At 35.6% G+C, this 22223-nt stretch overlaps 2 protein-coding genes, 1 non-coding gene and 1 pseudogene across 4 annotated transcripts; all 4 read right to left on the bottom strand.

Moving 5' to 3' along the window:
- Positions 1 to 438: 438 nt before the first annotated feature.
- On the bottom strand, positions 439 to 560 carry LOC114292059 (U2 spliceosomal RNA; annotated as a pseudogene).
- A 1072-nt stretch (positions 561 to 1632) lies between these two features.
- LOC114292058 (U2 spliceosomal RNA) lies at positions 1633 to 1836 on the bottom strand. The gene has a single exon (XR_003639579.1). It is a non-coding gene; the product is annotated as a U2 spliceosomal RNA (small nuclear RNA).
- A 775-nt stretch (positions 1837 to 2611) lies between these two features.
- LOC114291984 (major allergen Pru ar 1) lies at positions 2612 to 4121 on the bottom strand. Of its 2 annotated transcripts, XM_082877329.1 has the most exons (3): positions 3721 to 4121; positions 2870 to 3214; positions 2612 to 2704 (listed from the first exon to the last, which is right to left on the bottom strand). In XM_082877329.1, exons 1-2 carry the CDS (start codon positions 3902 to 3904, stop codon positions 2907 to 2909), a joined length of 492 nt encoding a protein of 163 aa, XP_082733455.1. In that variant the 5' UTR covers positions 3905 to 4121; the 3' UTR covers positions 2612 to 2704; positions 2870 to 2906. The 2 variants fall into 2 exon arrangements, with proteins under 2 accessions (XP_082733455.1, XP_028091671.2); XM_028235870.2 differs by lacking the exon at positions 2612 to 2704 and having other exon boundaries at positions 2720 to 3214; positions 3721 to 4120.
- Positions 4122 to 20291: 16170 nt separating this feature from the next.
- LOC114292035 (major strawberry allergen Fra a 1.06) lies at positions 20292 to 21062 on the bottom strand. The gene is made up of 2 exons (XM_028235943.2): positions 20783 to 21062; positions 20292 to 20685 (listed from the first exon to the last, which is right to left on the bottom strand). Exons 1-2 carry the CDS (start codon positions 20964 to 20966, stop codon positions 20387 to 20389), a joined length of 483 nt encoding a protein of 160 aa, XP_028091744.2. The 5' UTR covers positions 20967 to 21062; the 3' UTR covers positions 20292 to 20386.
- Between the last annotated feature and the right edge of the window lie 1161 nt (positions 21063 to 22223).

The raw sequence follows: 22223 nt of genomic DNA, 5'->3' as shown, positions 1-22223 counted from the left end.
TATGGCCTGCTGTGGCTAGGCTGTCTTGCACCATGCCTTGGGCCTTGGCTTGCGCTTGCGCTTGCACTTGCACCAACGACTTTTTAGGCATGTTTTTGGCTCTCCAAAGGGCACAAATGAGTGTGGCATCAAGGTGTTGACCCTTAGAGGGGCGCACCTTGACACAAGGCCAAGGTGACACTCGAGAGCCCAAGTAGAAAGTTACAGTGATGGGCAGCTCCCCTTAAAAAAATAAATTTAAAATCATTGCAAACCGATAGCCCACATATTATATACAAAAATGCTTGGTAACCCGAAAAGAAGGGGCTCGAATGGCCCGAATAGGTGTTTACCAGACGTCAGCCCGGACGACCGGCTAGATGTCCGCCAAAACAACTGGGTGAAAACTTGTCTACTCGCCAGACGACCAGCCGGACATCCACCAGGACGACCGACAAGATAAATTTTGAGCCATTCGAGCCTACCTCTTTTTCTGGCTACCAAGCATTGCTCTATTATATATTAAACTGATAACAACAGACACTACACTTGATCATAGTCAAAAAGGCCGAGAAAGGTATAATTCTCTACTCCTTGGGCTTCCTCATTTATTGCACTCTTTCTGTTTCCTCTTTTCTCCATAAACCAATGTGGGACTTCAGCAAGAACTAGAAACAATTTGAGGCATGGAGAACTATAATTATCAGTGAAATTGGCTTCTTTGATGTTCACAACTCTCCTTCTTCTCCTTCCTTCCACAAATTCAGTTCTTCTGTATACTGACTGAAATATTGATCAATGCTTGTAAAACGGATAAATGGAATCACAAGTGATATGTTGATCAATGCCTGGTAAATTAAACCACACTTTACCTTCTCATTACTTCCAAGCCTTTTCATGATTTTACAATGAACTATAACCATTCCAGCCAATCTTCCTGATTGGAAAGAAACTGATAAGAACTAATCATTCTGGTCATAATGAATATCCGGGGACAGTTTTGCTCAGAAATCAGAATGCTTTCAAAAACATTTTTTCCCAAACTGAATGGTTGCCTAAAATTACAACAAAACAAATTAAGTTCCATGTTACCGCATCAATGCTCTTGAACTGCTCAGGCATAACTGTCCATGAAATGTGGCATTGGTTTAAGGTATTCATATTACAAATCTTACTAGAACTGCTCTCTTTTTTTTCTTTTTTTTCAGAAGGTTGTGATTGCTTCTACCCCGGTTATATCTCCTGAAATCACTCCCACTTCCATCTCCAAAAAGTGCACCCATTAATAGTTAAGGGGTCGGACACCAAGAGGTCTTTTATCAAGAGCCAGAAGCAAGGCAGGAAAGCTAATGTTTGCCAGTATTTCCATTTTCTCCAGCACAGATTGAGAGTGCTCTCCGAACCGTGCTGATAGTTGAGTGTTGCAATGAACTTTTTTAGCACCACCACGAGACGTTTTCAAAAACAATTATTTTCCCATGCTATGTTAAACACACATTAATGTGTATTAATTGAACATTATTTTTTTTTTATGCTGACATAAACAAAGAACTGCTTGCTTTACATCAATAGAATTGAATGCTTTTTTCTTGGCAGCAGTAGAATACAAAAATATTTCCAAAAACAGTATTTCAAAATTTGCACTAGATTTGAGTGGGGTACGCCAAGCCAAGGCAGTACTGCAAGGCCAAGGCAACGCTCAAGAGCCCCAGCAGCAAGCTACTGTGGGTGGGCACTACTCCCCCTGAAAAAAATTAATTTAATATCATTGTGAGCTCCTTGAGCTCACGTATCAGATATTAAACTGATAAGAACAGATACTACACTTGATCTTAGCCAAAAGGCCGAGAAAGGTATAATTTCTACTCTTTGGTCTGCCTCTCTTATAGCATTCTCTCTCCCTTCCTTTTTTTCACGAATCTGTGTGGGACACAAAACAGGCTCTGTAAATTGCTACTATAGCAAGAGTGCTGTGTCTTTGTGCCTGGCCTTGTTTCTAGTTTTAACTCACTTGCCATCTCCTTCGGCCTTAAAACTTGACCCCGTGAGAAATACTCGAAAAATATTGGATTTGATGTACTTGAAAAGGAAAATTTTGTATGTTTTTTGAAGAAGATTTGTTATTATGAGTTTAAGTTTGAAGCAATGAAGCATGAAATTAGGCGGGCAAAGGTTTTCGTGAGTAAATCCTTGACGTTGAGCTAATTAAATTTGTAGATTGCACGCTCATTGGAGGCTAAAATGAGAATTCCACGCCAAAAAATTGCAGGTCATTTTACGCAATTTTTTTCCCTATCAATTTAATCGACAGGGGAGGTGGCTCCAGAAATTTTGTGCAATGGAGACGAAATTATTCACAAAATCTGAATTTGTATTTTTTTTATCTATTAGATTGACTTCAAAGTAGTAAACAAAAAGAATTAAATTGACCAAAAATGTTAAACAAAAAAATTAGATTGCCCAAAAAATCCTATTTTTACATGCTTTTCGTTCAGCTCGATGGGGATCACATGAGAAATCACACTCAAATATCTAGTTAAGTAGTTGTTGGTTTGTTTTTTTTTTTTTTTTTTTTTTGGTTTTTTGGTCTTTTGCAAATTGATGGGTGTATGGAACTAATGCAGAACATCATGACAGATCAAAATATAATATTAATCTACAAACGGAATATTTCACATAGTTTCAAGATCTGCAGTAAGAACATTCTATCGAACATGATGAAAAAGTCTATTGGCCCGAGTTTTAGTCCGATAATTATATGATATATGTGAAATGAGAAACTACATGTATTCGAGAATTAGTCAGGATGAAACCCCAATCTTCGCAATGACATGTATAAAAAGAGAGTAAAAAGACTATTAGATCTTAAAAAAAAAAAAAAACAGAAAAGAAAATACACAATCTTCGCAACGACATGTATAAAAATTCTAAGCATAGGCACGAGGGTGAGCCAAGAGATAGGCTTCAACAACTTCATACATTCCAATGGCTTTGCTGAGATGGATTGGCCCATTCTCAATCTCTTCTTTTGTGATCTCTACATTCTCTTTTGGGTTGTACTCATTTGTCACTTTACAAAGACACCCTGTGAAACCATAAGGCTCAAACTTGACCTCGCAAACAATTGATTCGAGCTTGTCCATCAATACATCTCCTTCGATCAAAGTGTACTTGCACGTAAAATTCTCTTTGTCAAGAAAGTCTACTCGATTTTTCACATATTTGAAAGGAATAGCTGCAGTAATAAACCAAGCCAAACATTTCTTGTCAAATGTTATCGAATTTGGCAAAATTGTACAAAATTGAGCACTGAAATAACCCCGTAAATAAACAATTTTAAAAGTACAAAATCGAGTCAAAATAAACCAAAATATCAGTGTTGGGTCAGATCTATTGGCCATGCGGATCACCACAAAAAAAAAAAAGAATGATTCGAGTTGAATTCGAGACCCATCCAAAACAATAAATTTATTAGTATGGACTTTGTCTATTTAATTTTGTTTTTGTTTTGTGTTTTCTATTTTTGGAACTCTAAACTTGTTTGGTGAACTATTTTTGAGATTTTTTTTTCCCCCAAAACAACCCATGTTTTAGAAAACAACAAAAAGTTATCTCCGAATTTTTTAAAACTATTTTTTTGCACAAAAATGAAAAATGATGGGTTTTTGAAACTTCTCATTACTTCGTTTTCGAAAACAAGGGAAAAAAAACACATAACAAAAAAGGGGTTATTGTCCTGACCTTCAGTGAAGTTCATTTGCTTGATGCTTCCAACCTCTCCATTTCCTTCAATGAACTCAATGCTCTTGATTGAAGAAAACAAGAGGTTTGGGCAAAGGTTGTGTGAGTCAAGGATCAAGGCCTTGAACATCCTATCTGGAGTCACTTTTGTTTTGAATGATTGGTTGATTTTGATGACACCCATCTTTGTGTATGTGTCTCCTTGCTCTAATAGAATTGCAGACAATATTAATGGTGTGAAGAGGAAGAAGAAGAAGGTGGTTTGGTTTGCTTAGTATGGGGTGTTTTTTTTCAGAGGGTAGTTGAAGACTTTGAATTGCATTTGTTTGGTATATATGCAGTGAAGAATGAGATTGAGGTTGTTTTGATAACAGTTTGAAAAAGACTAGTAACATAGAAATGGATATTAAAAACACAACCATTTCACATGGGCCAGATCTATAAAAAGATGGGAGTCGTGGGTCTCATATTATTTGAGTGGACTGTGTCTTATTTTGTAATTGTTTTATGTATAAATAAAATAGTTATAAAAATTTTACAACAATGATTCGTCCCCCTTTTCTCCCCACTCTCTTTGACCCCCTCTCTCTCATTGGTTATATTTTCTTTTTCTTTTTCTTTCTCTTTTTTTTCCTGCTCCACCAATCACCACCCGCCACGTGACAAAGGGGTGAGGGGTGACCCCCAAAAGGGGGTTCCAAGCATTATTCAAAATTTTATTACAAATACATAAATCGAATACAAAATACATATGAACGGATGAACATAAAAATTAATCGCAAAATTAAACATAAAATATATATAAATAAATAAAATTTTTAAAATTTTATCGATTTATAAATATTTTATATTGTAGCAAAATTATTATATATACATATATATTTACAGTAAACCATTCAAAGCCCATGGTGGATAATGATGGAGGCGACATAGGATAGAACTTTCACTTTTGACTTTTTCAACACATGATTGAAAGTTCTACTCAAAGAAAGATCCTTTGGTGACTTTAGAGTCTCATGGAAACCCCGTGCTTTGGAGTTCGGTGGGGTCGATACACCTACTTTATTTTTTTTGATTCGCGAGAAAATAGAAAATAGTTTACAAGATAATTCATGGGATAGATTAATCCCTCCTAGAATTGACATTCACCATGTCAGCAATTTACAAATAAAACATAGAATTAGGTGGATCTTCCAAAAACACTAAGATAGTATTTAGTAGAATTTTTTAAATTTAATTTCATAATAGAGTTATATTTTGAATTTGTGAATTTTGAAATTATAATTTGAGTGTAAAAAATTTGTTTAGTTATGAGTTTTGAAAAGAGTTTGAAGTTGAGTGTTGAATTGAGTTTTGAATGTTTGATATAATATGTGAAATAAGAAAATTTGTTTGGTTTTCAAAATTTAATTCAAATTGTTATAACTCATAATCAAACACACAGCTCAAAACTCTATTAAAAATTCTGATCAATATTCATAACCAAATTCTTTTTAAAATTCAATTAAAAAATTAATTATTAACAAAAAAAATAACGTTAATCAATTTTTTAATTGAAAATATTACAAATGAAATATTTTTTTTTCAAAATAAATATTCAATTACTGATTTAAAATGACTTTTATTGTATATATGGTTCGAATTATTATTTTTTAAATAGTTTTGATTTAAAACATAAAAATATATATTATTTTTGTTAAAAAAATCAAAAGCAAATTCCTTTTTTTTTCCCCCCAAATAAGAGGTGCCATTTGCGCACACACACACACAAAAACCATTCCAGTCCATCAGTTGGACATTCGGGAGGATGTTCGAGAGGACGACCGGGTAGACCAAAATCGCTCTTTTCAAAATTCAAAACTTAAAAACTTACTATGCTACCGAATAGGTTTTCAAATGAGTTTTGAAATGTGACTTGAAATCGATTTTGGAAAGTTTAAACCAAACAATGGGTTGGAAATAACTCTGGAATTAAGATTCCAGAGCCATACCAAACATTGCCTAAGTGTTCTTGCTGATTGACGCCTAAGTTGGCCAAGGCATCAGCACATTGATTTGCCTCCCTAGGTATGGCTTGAATTGAGTAGCTGCATCTTCTTAAGAGAAAGTTTGCATCCTCAATGATTGTTCTGTAGGGTGAGTTCCCTGTAACTCCCTCTCGTACCAACTCCATTGCTATTTGTGAATCTGACTCTATCTCAATATTTGATAATCCTTTTTGCATGATGATGGTCATCCCTCTATAGATTCTCTAGAGCTCAGCTTTTAGGCTTGTGTAATTCCCCAAATAACCATGTTCCCACTTCATCTTTGATCAGCCCTTCATAACCTAATTGCCCTGGATCTCCTTTGGAGCTTCTATCTGTGTTCAATTTAAGCTTACCTGCAAAAGGACAAGACCATCTAGTTAGTTTAGGTTCTGAAAAATTTGGATGCAGCATATTCAGAAAGGCTTCCTGAATGTCCATAACTTGTTGTCACAATCCAAACCCGCCCCTATGGGCTTAGTACCGTAACCGGCTAGTAATCCGAGATTACCGAAGGCCTGCTTAACAGTCAGACAGTAATACAGAGTACAGGTGCATGGCGGAAGCCAAAACAGTAAATAAACAATGTCCAATGAGCTGTAAGTCTGTATGCAAAAAGATTTTTCATACGTATATACATGAACGGTACAGAACAGTATGTACAACATTTACAGTCATCCAGGTCAGGGACTTAATCCCTATTAAGACAGTACAGTACAGTGATATCAGTCTACACAATAATACAAAACAGATACAGAGACAGATGGGGGAAAATTAAAACACCCCTAAGCCATAGCTTGGCAGGCTCAGAATCTCGCAGTGAGGCACATAGGTTGGCTTGACAAAACTGGAGTTTACCCCGACGCTTCTAGCAGCGGTTCGGTTCCTGTACACCTACATATATATATATATATATATATGAGCAGTGAGCTAAAGCCCAGTGAATAATATAATGCATAAAGAGGTTAAGAATGAATGTCCTTACAGTATTGAAAACAATCATTTCAATCAGTATGTTAGTTATTCAATCATTACAGTCATATGTGGTACATCTAGTAGCAAAATAGTACAGTAGGTCTTATCAGACCGAACAGTCAGTTGATGGCCATCATATCAATAAACAGTAGTGGTTCCAACATGGGAACCGACAGAGATCTCTGTAACAGTAGCAGTAACAGTAATAGTAACAGTAGTTGCTAAGGATGCCACAATACAGTTCACAATTAGGACATCATTCATTCAGTAACGGTATCATTTCAGAAAACAGTACAGTTCAATTGCTCAGAAGATAATGATATTTGAACATATCTTTACACAGTTGTTACTCACAGAGTTCTGGACTATAGTTAAGCTAGAGCGCGTCCTCAGATGCCAACCCTACACAGTTTACAGGATGAACACACACTAAGTTCACATTCGGGAAACAAAGACTTAGTCCCTACTTAGACTCGGTGTGGTTCTACATCTATATCCTCATTTAAGATGCCGTAAACTAGGCCTAAGAATGTCTAGGATGAAATGAGGATGCGAAGATGCATTTTAAAAGCATTTTCAGAGTTTTCAAAAAACAGGGGTCCCGCTCGAGCGTCGGTTACTCCGCTCGAACGGAAATGCAGACAAAGGTTTCCGCTCGAGCGCAGACTTACCCGCTCGAGCATACTGAAAAATAGTCAAAAGTGCTGGATAGGTGAAATTCACGCTCGATTGGGCGCTCGACACTCGCTCGAGCGTAAGACACAAGGTCCCGCTCGAGCGTAAATTACCCCGCTCAAGCTGACTTCAAAGCAGAACAAAATGCTGGGAGCACTATTTTCACGCTCGAGCGCCAGTCACCCCGCTCGAGCGTGAGTTCAAAATCTGGAATTCCCAGATTTGAACCTCAAGCTCAAATTCAACTTCAAATGTATCAATTTCGATTCCTTTGGGCCCATTTCCTGGAAAACACTTCAAAACTCATAGTTTAACATGATTCAAAGCTCAATTGTAAAAATCAAAGCCCAAAGGTAGTTCAAATAAATCCAATTTCAAACCAAAACTCAAGAACATAACTCAAACATGACATGGATGAGTTTAAACCAATTCAAAGCTTCAATTACTTGCTCAAATGAGCCAATTCCTTCAAAACCAAGATGAGTTCATAGTCCAATGCAAAAATATGAACATGCATGTACCAATTTCTATGTATTCAACCTCAAAATGCTAGGATATAAGCATGCATGCATAATTTATGCTACAATTCAACACATTAAGCCAATTCTAGACTTAGACCACTCATTAACCATGGACTATGCAAGATACAACTCAATTACACAAATGAGAGGGTGAAACACTAACCTTAAATCTTCAAGCTCAAGAATATAAGCTCAATTTGCAAAGAAACCTTCAATTCTTCAAGTCCTCTAAGCCAAACTCTCAAGAACAACTCAATTCCTCTCACTCTCTCACTCTAGTCGGCTAGAACAAGGAAAGAGGCTAATGAAATGTTTTGTTGAATGTATAATGATGCTCAAATATGTGTTGCCTAAGTGGTCCACTAAGTGGCATGTTGGTAATTAAGCCAACTATTGCAATTTAGCTCAATTCAATCTAATTTAACCATACCAAATCACATTTTAATTAAATATGCCATAAAATCACATAAATTCTAATGATCATAAGTCATCAATCAATTTCAGATTCGGCCGCCGATAAGGCCTTCAATTTGCAGTTTAAACATAAAACATGGACTGATAAGTTTAACAGTCAACAGATAGATATGCATTTAGATTAGCACGTTCAATCAGTCAGTTCAGTATTTCAGTCAATTCAATTACTTTTCATAATCAGTCTCAATTTAGCAGTAATCAGTGGTTAATCGGTAAACAGTGGTAAGGGTTGTTACACTTGTTTAAGAATGAAGTTGACATTGATGTGAGGGGAGGGGTCTTGGGTTTGGTTCTCAAACACTTCTTTGTTTCTATCTTTCTATATAATCCAAAGAGCTATAACAAAGACCACGGGCCATCGAGTGTTATTGACTTGGACCTTACTTCTCATATTTGTTTTGATCCACTCTTGTAACAATAAAGTGTTGCTGTTTTACCACCAGATATAATTCCTGAGATATAGCCAAACAACCTTGGTGATGTATGTCTTTTCTGGTTGTTTTGCATCTGGGGCAAATATCAGTCTCAGACATATTCCTAACCAGTCTCATGTGTTTAGTTAGCAACCTTTCATGCATAATTAACCAGAGAAAACTTTTGAATTTTTGGGTAATTTTAATTTTCCAAAGCCATTGCCAGTCAACACCAGTATTCTCATGCTTTGATATAGCTTGGTAAGCTGCTGAAGTAGAGTAATCACCACTAGTAGATCCTTTCCAATGAAGGGAATCAGTAAAAGTCATATACTTGGGTCTGTAGATACTGAGGATTGCATCCTTATCCTATTGACTAATAAGGTCTTGAATAGGAGTAAAATCCTAATCACCTTCATTATCAATTATGGAACTGACTTTAGTTGAGTTGTCAATATGAGGCCCTTGGTTTGTGTTACAAAGTGGTTGGGAAGCACACCTCCAATCAATCCATAAGGAGATATCTTCACCTGTGCCAACAATCCATTTTATATTTTTCTCAAGAATTTCTCTACTTATGATTATATTCTTCCAAGTGTGGAAAACTCTTCTATTACTAGGCCAATTAAAAATATAGTGATTCTTGAGATACTTAGTATGGAGAATTTGACACCAAAGCTCATTAGATTTGCTGGCTATCTTCCACCCTAACTAAGAAATAAGGGCAAAATTTGTTCCCTAGCTTTCCTTATGCCTAGTCCACCCAGTTTTTTAGATTTAAAAATTTGTTGCCAATTCACAAGGTGTACTCTTTTCCTGGACTCAGAATTGTCCCAGGGGAAATTTCTGTTAATCCTATCAATATGATCACAAACACTTCTAAGTATTTCCATGGTTTGCATAAGGTGGTTGGGGATTGCAGAAGTGATAGATTTTACCAAGGTAAGTCTACCAGAAAGGGACAAGGTTTTGGCCTTCTACCCTGAAAGTCTTCTAGCCATTTTATCAATAATGTCTTTCATATGGTTCTTAGGGATCCTGCTATGAAGAAGAGGGGTACCCAGGTATTTTCCCAAATCATTGGTAAGAGATATATCACAACTGTAACCGGAGGGGAGGGGAGGGAAGGGGAGGGGAAGGAAGGGGGGGAATGGAGGAGGAGTTTCTCTTCTAGGTATAATGGGGGAAACAAACATTTTGGACTTTTGAAGGTTAATCTTTTGGCTAGACATATCACAAAACTCAAAAAGCACATCCATTATACAATCACAATTCATTCTATTAGCTTTAGCAAACAAAATCAAATCATCAACAAAAAATAAATGAGAAATGGAAGGGCAGTTGTTAGAAGCCTTGAGCCCTTTCGATTCACCACTTTCAATTTAGTCTAATCATATTGGATAGGTTTTCCATACAAAGAACAAACAGGTAAACGGAAAATGGGTCACCTTGTCCGATGCCCCTTTGCATACTAATGCTAGACAAAGACTCACCATTCCAAATGATAGTAGAATTAACATTAGAGACACAGTTCATGATGAGGGTAATCTAATCAGAATTGAGTTTGAATTCTTTCAAAGTATGATGAATGAAGTCCCAAGAAATGCGATCATAAGCTTTCTCAAAGTCAATTTTAATAACCATCCCACCCATCTTTCCTTTCTTGCTTCTCAAAGTATGAATGATTTCTTGAGTAATAACAATGTTATCAGTGGTGGTTCTACCAGGTATAAAACTACTTTGGTTAGGACTGATACGGTCAGGTAGAAGAGGTCTGAGCCTATTGACAATGATTTTAGCGATGGTTTTATAAGTGACATTACAAAGGCTAATGGGCCTAAACTATTTGATGGTCTCGGGGTTATCCAGTTTGGGAATGAAAACAATTTGGGTTTCATTGACTTCAATGGGGATGGTTTTATTATGAAAACAGTCGATAATGAAGTGATAAACAGATGGGCCAATGATATGCCAATTTTTGTGAAAGAAAATAGCTTGAAGACCATCTTTGCCGGGTGGAGTGGAAAATAGTGCCATATAGAGGCATACCATTTTTTTTGGGGGGGGGGGGGGGGAATTAAGAGGTTTGATTTTTATAATAAAATAAATATTAAATTTTTAATTTTATTATTTTAAATTTTAAATTTTAGATTTGTTTTCAATTTAAATAATTTGTCTATTTTTGTTAAGAAAAATTAATTAAAAAATTAAATATTTTAGTTATGAAAATGAGTATTTTAAACATTCTATATATACATATATTGAGTTTAATGGCTAAAATACTATTTTTTGTCAGTTTTAGTTAATGAAAATATGCAAATAATTTAGATTAAAAAAATTAAAAAAATTATGATTTAAATTAATAAAATTAAAAATTTAAGATTTATTTTATTACAAGAGTGAAATCATAATTTTTTTTTTTAACTGTCTCCCCTCTCCCCACCCCCAAAAAAAAAAAAAGTTGTGAGACATTATTGCTTTAAAAACTTTAACTTAGCAGATAGAATTAAAGAGAAATACTAAGACCCCCGGTGGGGGTGACCCCCACTGCCCCCACTATTTTTTAATTGGCTAAAAAAAATTTTTTTTTTTTTATCTTTGGGTGGCAAAATTGTAAAATGGAAAATGCCTTGGACCACCAGTGAGGGTGACCCCCATCACCCCCACTGATTTTTGATTGGCTGAAAACTGTTTTTTTTTTTTGACCTTGCACTCACAGCCCCTCACATGGAGGTGGGAGTGCTGGGGGTCCCCAGCAGTGCTCATTGTAAAATCCATTGCTTCAGATACTTGTCAACATTGTTAGATTCACTACAAAAATCTATATTCCATCTTTTTTTTAATCAACAAAAAGAGCTTTATTAATATAATAACACAAAACATGCATAAATTACATCAATAAAGCGGGGGAGTGCACAAAACATCATAGCTAACCTTCCCGATCCCAACTAGGTTGGCACCGCAAAGGAAGCACATTCATTTGCTAGCACTAGCCCAAGATTGGTGAGAAACCAATCAAAAGCAACCAAATAAGAAAAAGAAAGAAAAAACAACAAACATCCAACAAAACAACAACACCCAAATCAATTGCAACCAATCAACCAAAAACAGCAGCAGCAATCACCCTTCTACTATCTGCACAAACCAGACCAGCCTCCAGCAGCAACTACAACCAAGAACAACATCACAGGAGCAAGCACACCAGCAAGTTTACTCTAAGCATCACAGCAGCAAGCACACTACAGCAGAACCTAAAGCAGCAAGCAAAACACTACAGCATAACACAGAATTGAGGAAGGTGCCTTCTGCAAGTGAGACTCCAAAAGCATCCACCTAGCAGGTTCTGTTTCTGAGCTGCTACTGGTCAGGTTTAGTAGCAGCATAGCCAATATAGTATACAAAACAGCAAACAGCAGAGGCAGAGTCCAAGCACCTTCCAAATCTGCCAACTCCACCCCCAACAAACACCAGCAATATATGGCCAAAAAACAACAGCAACCACAGCCTTCCAAACATCTGTTGTATCCTGCCATCGGACAACAACATACAACCATACATGTCTTCAACCAGCAACCATAGCCTCAACCAGCATTTATGCAACAAAACATCTATATTCCATCTGAAATAGCCAAAAATCAATACTCACCGCTTCATTATGATTATGATAAATTTTGTTATGATTCTATCTTAAAAGTATTTTTGGGCTTGAGGGTCTAAAAGAATACACTAGTGAGGTTATTAGTTGATGAATTCAACTACAGTAAACAATACTTTTGCGTGAATTTTGATTTAAAAATTTACCCAAAAAAGTTAATATGTAATTGAGAACGATTTTCAATGTGGACCCACCAAACACAAGTTGAATTGGGACAATACAAACCAAATGTGAGTGAATTTCTGACTCTTTGTTTTTTTTTTAATTATCTATCTTTGTGCTTTAGAATTTTGTATTTTATGTCACATTGTCATATAGATATGACGTCACATTTCATTTATTTCCACGAAAGTCTTTTAAAATTGCTTGTTTGAGTTAAAAGTATGGAAGATAGAGAAAGAAAGAAAAAAAATACTCATCAAAGTGCTAGCTTTCAAATTGTAAACTTGTACCAAATAAGACCAATCAATGCATTTGTTGTTCAAAATTGTGAAATTAAATAAATAGATTTATGAAGAAAACAAATTATATACCAAGAACATATGCTGATAATTATAACTAAATTTCAACAGAAATACACAAAAAACAATAAAGGGTAAAGAGACAAAACCGAAGCCTGCACGAAAGCGGTTTCCTTAAAACAGATTTTGCCGCCTCACGGGTCGAGTGCTTGAGGAAACCCGGCGACTGTCTCCCAGGATACGACGGTCAAAACCAGCTACGGCAGAAGCACTATCTATCTAGCTTAGCGAACAAAACAATGGCAGCACTCTCTCACAATAGGAACTATCAAGCAAACTGACTTGTAAAATGGAAGCAAAAATTTCTATATAGAAACTTGACAGGAGGGTCTCAATTTATACATGTATAGGAGAGAGAGGAAAAGCCTCCAGCCTTTAAGGCTAGTCATTAAAGCACCAAGCATCCATAGCCCCTTTCCACAAAAAGAAAAGTATGGATGCCCAAAGGATTGACACCTTTTAGCCAAGAAAAAAGATTTAAATACTCTTTAAAATCCTATTCATGGATCTAACATCATGAAGCAATTTCTTGGCAATTTCTTATTCAAAACCCAATGGTTTTTGACTCACTTGGACCCAACACAAAAAATGATTAGGACCCACTTTAATATTTAATTAAAGTCACCACACTTTAATATTAAATTAAAGTCCCCAAAAATCATTTTTTCCAACAATCCCCCACATGAATAAAAATTGACCGAATGACTCAACAAACGGACATCGTTCAACAATAAAGACTCTGAGAGAGAGTACAACGGACTAACCCCGACATCAGAGAAGGTAGTTTTTGGCTTTGAACCTCTCCCAGTGAAAACCTATCGAGTTTACTGGCAGATCAGTGACTAAGACATCTTGAACTGCTCTACCGTTTATGTAAACTGAGACAATAGATCTCACACGGGAATTACTCCTACCACCATTATGTTCTCACTGGTCTGCCCTGTGTGGCCCTGGACACTAGCCTGGTTCAGCGAGTGGTTTCAAAGAATCTTGGCCTGCCCAATTCTTCTAGAAGTGGCCCCACTTCAAACTCACATAGGTGACTCTACTAAAGTATCCTGCAATACTTAGCTCAACAGCTTAACACATAAGAGTCATTAAAAGCTCAGCTTATCCTCTACACTTGCAGGTATCACTAATAGAATGAATGGCTGGAGGTATAACCTCCTCAGTGACATACCACCGTTACACGCAATTAGGTTGTCCCATTGAACCTAGATCTTGGGATCTCCAGTGAACTAGGTTGGGTTTCCATTCCGGTAACTTCCAAAGGCCTTAACCCCATTCCTTTTGACGACGTTTCGACTGACACTCGACTTAACCCTTTGGTTAGCAGATCCGCAATGTTGTCCTTAGACTTTACATAGTCTAAAGAGACAACTCCATTCGAGAGTAGTTGTCGTATGGAATTATGTCTACGACGGATATGTCTAGACTTTCCATTATACATATTACTCTGTGCCCTACCAATTGCAAATTGACAATCACAATGAATACAAATAGTTGGCACAGGTTTAGACCAACGTGGAATATCTTCAATGAAATGGCGAAGCCATTCTGCTTCTTCCGTTGCTTTATCCAAAGCAATAAACTCTGATTCCATCATTGATCTAGATATACACGTTTGCTTGGAAGATTTCCAAGACACGGCTGCCCCACCAAGAGTGAACACATATCCACTAGTGGACTTTGAGTCCTTTATATCTGATATCCAATTCGCGTCACTATATCCTTCAAGCACCGCTAGATATCGAGTATAATGCAGCCCATAATCCCGAGTGTAGCGTAAATACCTTAACACCCGCACAATGCCCTTCCAATGAGAAGCATCAGGATTACTTGTGTATCTACTAAGCCTGCTAACCGAGTAAGCTATATCTGGCCTAGTACAACTCATCAGATACATTAAACTTCCAATTACCTGAGAATATTCTAACTGAGAGACACTCTCTTTATTATTCTTGGTAAAGTGTAGACTTAAGTCTACAGGTGTCGATGACACACTCATATCTGATCCACTAAACTTCTCAAGTATCTTATCAACATAATGAGACTGAGAAAGTACAATTCCGCCAGAGATTCTGGTAATCTTAATTCTCAGAATAACATCTGTAATGCCCATATCCTTCATGTCAAATTTAGAGTTTAACAACTTCTTGGTAGTTTTGATCATTTCATCGTTACTACCTATAATGAGCATATCATCAACATATAGACACAAAATGACATAACCTCTGTCAGTGTCTTTGACATAAATACACTTGTCACATTCGTTGATTCGAAACCCATTTGACAACATTATATTGTCAAACTTCTCATGCCATTGTTTAGGCGCTTGCTTCAAACCATACAAAGATTTGACAAGTTTACAGACTTTCTTGCTTTGTCCTGGAGCTGAAAACCTTTCAGGTTGCTCCATGTAGATTTCTTCATTCAAATCCCCATTTAAGAAAGCTGTCTTTACATCCATCTGGTGTATCTCAAGATTGCGCAAAGCTGCTATCACAATCACTTTGCGAATGGATGTTATCCTAGTTACAGGTGAGTACGTATCAAAGTAATCCAGGCCTTCTTATTGCCTGTACCCTTTGATAACGAGCCTCGCCTTATACTTGTCAATAGACCCATCCGCCGTCATCTTTCGTTTAAAAATTCATTTGCAGCCTAAAGGCTTACAACCTGGAGGTAAATCTACCAACTCCCAGGTTTGGTTCTGTAAGATGGAGTCAATCTCACTTTTGATCGCTTCTTTCCATAAAGGACTCTCAGGAGAAGTCACAGCTTCGTGGAAAGTTTGAGGTTCGTTCTCAACCATATAAGTCAAGAAGTCTGGACCAAAAGATTTGGATGTCCTAGCCCTTTTACTCCGTCTAGGCTCATCTAAAACCTCAATTTGATCATCACCTGGATCATCAACATGATCATCCTCACTAGCAAGCTCATCAAATTGCTCCAAAGACCTTGGAATCCCTACATGGGTTCGGCAAGGAAAAATGTCTTCAAAGAAACATGCATTCCTTGACTCTATGATGGTATTCTTGTGTATGTCTGAAATTTCAGACTTATGAACAAGAAACCGATATGCACTACTATTATGTGCATAACCAATGAATATACAATCCACAGATTTCGGGCCTATCCTAACCCGTTTAGGTGTAGGAATCGCCACTTTTGCAAGTCACCCCCACATTCGTAAGTATTTATAAGAAGGCTTAACGCCTTTCCATAACTCATACGAGATCTTGTCCACCTCGCTTCAACACAAGTTTCACACTTGTGTTTCGTCAGAACAACCTTGTTGGACTCAAAAAACCATGCGAAAAACATGTTTACTGAGAAGAGACCTTGAGACAAGATTCTAACGAATGTCCGGAACATATAGGACTTCGTTCAAGGTTAGCTCTTTTCCTGAGGTTAACATCAGGACCACCTTTCCCTAAATGAGGTAGTAGAGTTTCCCATAAACAACTTCTCACCGTTTGTAACCGGTTTGAAAGTTGTAAACAGCTCCTTCCCGGAGCAGATGTGGCGTGTAACCCTAGTAAAACTAAAAGCCTCGCTACCACAGTTGTAGCACTTCCCAAAGAACCGAGAACCAGGTTCCCGCGGCTTGTATGCCAGCTTCTTTGCAACACCACTCCTTGGCTCCAGCTAAGAGCCCTTGTTCAAGGGGGGGCTTCTTCCTCATCCCAGAAAATTTGCCATGCTCAATGACATTGGCCTTCACTGAGGAGGTACTCCCTCCTTTCTTTCTATTATCCTCCTCATTACGGAGTCGGATAATCAGGTCTTCTTTGTAGAATTTATACAAAGTTTTAAACAAATCCTTGTGTCACAATGATTATGAAACTCTCAAAATCATATCACAGTAAATACATTCCCAGAATGTCATCAACCGAATTAGGCACCTAAACATATTTGGTCCAACCTATCACTCTGAAGCTAATAGTCTTACTATTAGGAAATACAAATCCAGTGTTCAATAGTCTACTATTCGGAACTTCATCTCATGGGCAGTAGTCTTATCACTAGGAATCACTAATTTCTCAGCATGTGGTCAGTAGACTTTCTACTAGTAGGAATCACAATGTCTTAACCTGTGATCAGTAATCACTTTACTACTAAGAATCACAACGTCCTGACATAGGGTCAATAGACTCTTTCATTACTAGGAATCATCATGTCTTGACATATGACTAGTAGCCTCTCCACTACTAGGAATCATGATGTCTTGACATGTGATCAGTAATCTGTTCACTACTAGGAACCACAATCTCATAACTGTATAGCCAGTGGTCTAACACCTCCTAGGAACCACTAGTTTTCTATCTCTGTGATCAGTGATCTTGTACTCACTAGGAACCACCAATTTAATAATATATTTGGAATTAAAAAAAAAAAAAAAAAACCAAAAAATATTCACCCACTATAACAGGTTGTCTCATCTTTGCTTTCAAGCAAAGTCACATACCAATCACAAGGATACCAAACTAATTGCCTCTGATCAAATCAGAGAAATTTTTAATACAATCTTATGATTTCCTTTAATCATACTTGATCTCTCAAGATCTTTCTTTAAGAATCTCGCGAGGCTAAGGTTGTCAGGTGGAACAACATTTCTGTTTGTCACCTTTTGAAGCCATTTCTGAAACATCACAACAGAATTTCACTTCTGTGATTCCAGAAAATAAACTTAACCCTTTGGAAAATCCCTTAGATGGAAATTTAATTCAAAACTAGTCTCACCATTTAACCTAAAATCGAACATGGTCAGGAATGTTCCCAGGAAGACTGGAGGGGTCACATCGGTCCCACTTAAAACCCAATTAACCTTTTGACAAAACATTCAAGTGCATGCTGACTCCTAGTCCATAGGAAACAATTTAAAAATTAAGATTTCCAGAAGATAAACCAGGTTATAACAAACCGATTTCGAAGCAAATAAAATTTGCTACCAGAATTACACCACTCATAAAAATTAACCGGTACTCCCGGAACTAAGCCCATTATTTCTGAATAAAATCAAAAATATTTTAGCTAATGCTAAAATTTGGTTTCCTTTCTCAAAACCAAAAACACTTTGGACATAATCAGATTATAACCAAAGACTTTCTCCAAATTTGGTTTTCCAACACTTTAGGAATAAAATGATTAAATCCAAAGACTTCCTCAAACTCCAAAGGTTTGAAACCAAATCCATCTTAGTTGTCATTTCTGAACAAATAAGAACTACTCTTTAGCCAAAGCTAAAACTTTGGTTTCTATCACAGAAAACCAAACCAAGTTCCAAACTTACAAACAATTTAAAAAATTGCTATAACAATTACACGCATATACAATGCTTCTAACAAAACAAGCAAATAATACCTGCCACCACAAATTGATAAACAAATCAACTACATCTCAAGCAAAAAACATGCTTCAAACATTTAAATAAAATAGCCAATCCATAAGGATTCTATTTAGTCCAAAAGCCTTTCCACGCTTAGGTATTCCTATTCAACACAAAAGTTAGTAGTCCAAACATTTTTGTTTTTACATCCCAAATTCTATTCATTTGGTTTTATATTTGTTTTTTCCCATTGGTATCCCTACAAAGAAAGTTAGTAGCAAACCACAACAGAATACAAACAAATAATCTAAAAAAAAAAAATTAATTATAATAAATAATTGAAACCATCTAGCCAACTATTAATTATATAAGTAACCAACTAATATAAGGTACCAAAACAAAATACAATTTGTAACTTCAAAATTAAATTACAACTTTAAAATAAAGTTCAATACTCATGAGTTATGAATGAAATTAATTCATAATAAACATTTAAACTAATAACTCCAAATAGATAAGTCAAATTCAAAGTTAATGCACCCAATTAAATAATTCGGATTAATGCACCTAATTAAATAATTCAGATTAATGCACCCAAATAAATAATTTAGATTAATGCACCCAATTAGATAATTTAGATTAATGCACCCAATAAAATAATTCATATTAATGCACACAATTAGATAATTTAGATTAATCATGTACACAATTCATAAAACTCTATAACTCCAAATACATTAAATTATGTAATCTAGCCTAAAAAATAATAAGCATGTAACAAATTGAGACTAGAATAGAATTAGCATGTCAAAATTGCAACATCCATAAATTATATTTTATAACCTTAAAATTCATGCAAATCATGGTAGGGAAATGATGAACAATACGCATAAAATAAGATCATACTAATACAATTAAGTATGCAAATTATAATAGAGCATTCTAATTAAACTAAGCAATTAGAGAGTACCATTGCATAATTTACAATTATTGAAATAGTGAGCAATTCCGCAACAATTCCTAGTAACATTATACAAAGCTAACCTAATAGTCTATATAAATCTATTCGATCAATTTCATAGAAAAGATATATAAAATCTGTTTTAAGCTTGTTGTTCAAAATTGTGAAATTAAATAAATAGATTTATGAAGAAAACAAATTATATACCAAGAACATATGCTGATAATTACAACTAAATTTCAACAGAAATACACAAAAAACAATAAAGGATAAAGAAACAAAACCGAAGCCTACACGGAAGCAGTTTCTTTAAAACAGATTTCGCCGCCTCACGGGTCGAGTGCTTAAGGAAACCCGGCGTCTGTCTCCCAGGATACGACGGTCAAAACCAGTTACGGCAGAAGCACTATCTGTCTAGCTTAGCGAACAAAACAATGGCAGCACTCTCTCACAATAGGAACTATCAAGCAAACTGACTTGTAAAATGGAAACAAAAATTTCTATATAGAAACTTGACAGGAGGGTCTCAATTTATACATGTATAGAGGAGAGAGGAAAAGCCTCCAGCCTTTAAGGCTAGTCATTAAAACACCAAGCATCCATAGCCCCTTTCCACAAAAAGAAAAGTATGGATGCCCAAAGGATTCACACCCTTTAGCCAAGAAAAAAGATTTAAATACTCTTTAAAATCATATTCATGAATCTAACATCATGAAGTAATTTCTTGGCAATTTCTTATTTAAAACCCAATGATTTTTGGCTCACTTGGACCCAACACAAAAAATGGTTAGGACCCACTTTAATATTTAATTAAAATCACCACACTTTAATATTAAATTAAAGTCCCCAAAAATCATTTTTTCCAACAGCATTGACGTCATTTCATTCTGATAACTTTATTACACATTCATACTTTCCTTGTCCAAGATCATGATCATGAACCAATTTTTTTATTTTTTTTTTCTGAATTATTTTCCTTATTGGAACAAAAAGATAACATAGAATCAAGAACATACATTGCAATGCAACTAACCTCTTATTACTAGTAGGTATTATTTTATTACAAAAGGCGCAATGAAACTTATTGGATTGAAAGAGATCTTCAAAGGCCATTAAGCATACGCATCAGGGTTTTGGATGAGGTAGTCTTCCACAACCTTGAACATCCCGCCAGCCTTGTCCATCCCGGCCTTGATTTCCTCCTCATTAAGCACTAAATCGCCCAACGGATAGTACTTGCTTGTCGATTTGGAAATGCTACCGCCATCTAGGGTGGGCACGAGCTCCATCTCATAACAAATCTTCTCGAACTTACCCATCAAGAGATCACCTTCAATCAAAGTGTACCTATACTTGAATGCCTCTTTATTGACCTCATCAACACGGTGCTTCACAGACTTAAATGGGCCACCTGCATAGACAAACATCATGTCAATCTAATAATGTAGGCGATAAAATTATTAGCATAAAGTAAAATTTGGTGTTTATGTTTGTGTAAATTGTCTAGCCTTCGGCAAAGTTGATTTGCTTGATGCTTCCAGCTCCACCATCGCCTTGGATGACGACAATGCTCTTAAAGGCTTGTGGCAAGAGTTTTGGGATTAAGTTGTCGCCATCAAGTATCAATGCCTTAAATGCCCTAGCCGGAGGGATTGGTAGGGCGTACTCCTCGGTGATAGTCACAACACCCATGATCTAAGTAGAATTGTGAAGGAAAATTAGAGAGTGAAGAGGAAAATGGGATTGAGTTTGTTTGTGTGAATGAAGTGGTCAGAGGGTTGTGTTTATATTGGTTTGAATTGAGGTATTGAAGGACTATTTTTTGAGGTTGTTTCATTTGGTTAATGTCATCGGAAAATACTATAAAGCAACATATACTAGTTCTTGTCTTCTAGCTTGTACGTGTCATTAGTATCGTCCGGCGTAGCAAGAAATTCTATTTGGTGGAGGGTTATTCAAGTTGACTATAACAAGGTTTTGTAAAATTAAAAATTTAAGGTAATAACTTTAAAGGTAATTACACTTTTCATCCATCAACTTTTTATCTAAAATCTCACTTAAGTCTTTTATTTTTTGATGATAGCAATTAAGTCCCTGGATTTCAATTCAATTTTTAATATAGTCCTCTCATTATCTCACCATTTAAAATTTGAGTAAAAGTTAAAACATGAAATATCAAAATGAAATTTAAGTGAGTAAATAGCTTTTCATAAAAAATTTCTTTGTACACTTTTAAAATTTGCTCATGTGGCCCCCACATAAGCACTTTTAATCAATTCTTTTAATGATGAGTGACGGAAAGATGATAGTGTAACAATGGTTGAAATTAAGAATTTAATTGTTGCAATTTGAAAATAAGGGACCACAATGAAATTAGAATAAAAATTAGAAGAAAAATGTAATTTACTTGACTTTAATGGTAATTTATTAAAGGATAAATACATTTATAGTCCTTGAACTAAGCGTTTCATGTTACTTTAATTATTTAAATTTTAATTTTGTCAATTTCATTCTTGAAGTTTTCATTTGAATAAAATTGATCCAATTTCAAATGGCCATTTAAATCGTTAATGAAATAATTGATCCCTAAAGTATACATTTTGTGTCATTTTCATCCCTACAAGTTTCAATTTTATCCCTCAATATTTTAAGTTAATGTTTCATTTTCTTAATCAACATTTCGGGACCAAATTGATAAAATTAAACACTTTAGGAACCAAAGTGACACGAAACAGTGTATTTTATTATTATTCTGTTGACTATTTAGATGATCCGTTTGAAATTGAACCAAATTATCTCAAATTAAAAAAATTAAGATGAAATTATAGAATTTTTCTTAATAATATATATTTTTTATAGAAAGTTTCTCTAAGTTAATTTTATTCTTCCGACAATTTTTATGATTTAACAAAATTATAAAAGAATTGTTATAATTTGATGTTTCTGAGT

This window comes from Camellia sinensis, chromosome 7, assembly GCF_055761805.1.
Source record: "Camellia sinensis isolate YWXY chromosome 7, ASM5576180v1, whole genome shotgun sequence".
Taxonomy (NCBI): Eukaryota; Viridiplantae; Streptophyta; class Magnoliopsida; order Ericales; family Theaceae; genus Camellia; species Camellia sinensis.
Note: the sequence above shows the minus strand (reverse complement) of the source record. Positions and strands in the feature narration are given on the sequence as shown.

What these genes read in the sequence shown, in the direction of transcription:
- LOC114291984 (XM_082877329.1), bottom strand. Translation starts at nt 3,904, where the DNA reads ATGGGTGTCATCAAAATCAACCAATCATTCAAAACAAAAGTGACTCCA. An exon ending in GCAAATGAACTTCACTGAAG is followed by an intron (nt 3,215 to 3,720) that starts GTCAGGACAATA and finishes TTATTACTGCAG; the next exon opens with CTATTCCTTTCAAATATGTG.
- LOC114292035 (XM_028235943.2), bottom strand. Translation starts at nt 20,966, where the DNA reads ATGGGTGTTGTGACTATCACCGAGGAGTACGCCCTACCAATCCCTCCG. An exon ending in GCAAATCAACTTTGCCGAAG is followed by an intron (nt 20,686 to 20,782) that starts GCTAGACAATTT and finishes TTGTCTATGCAG; the next exon opens with GTGGCCCATTTAAGTCTGTG.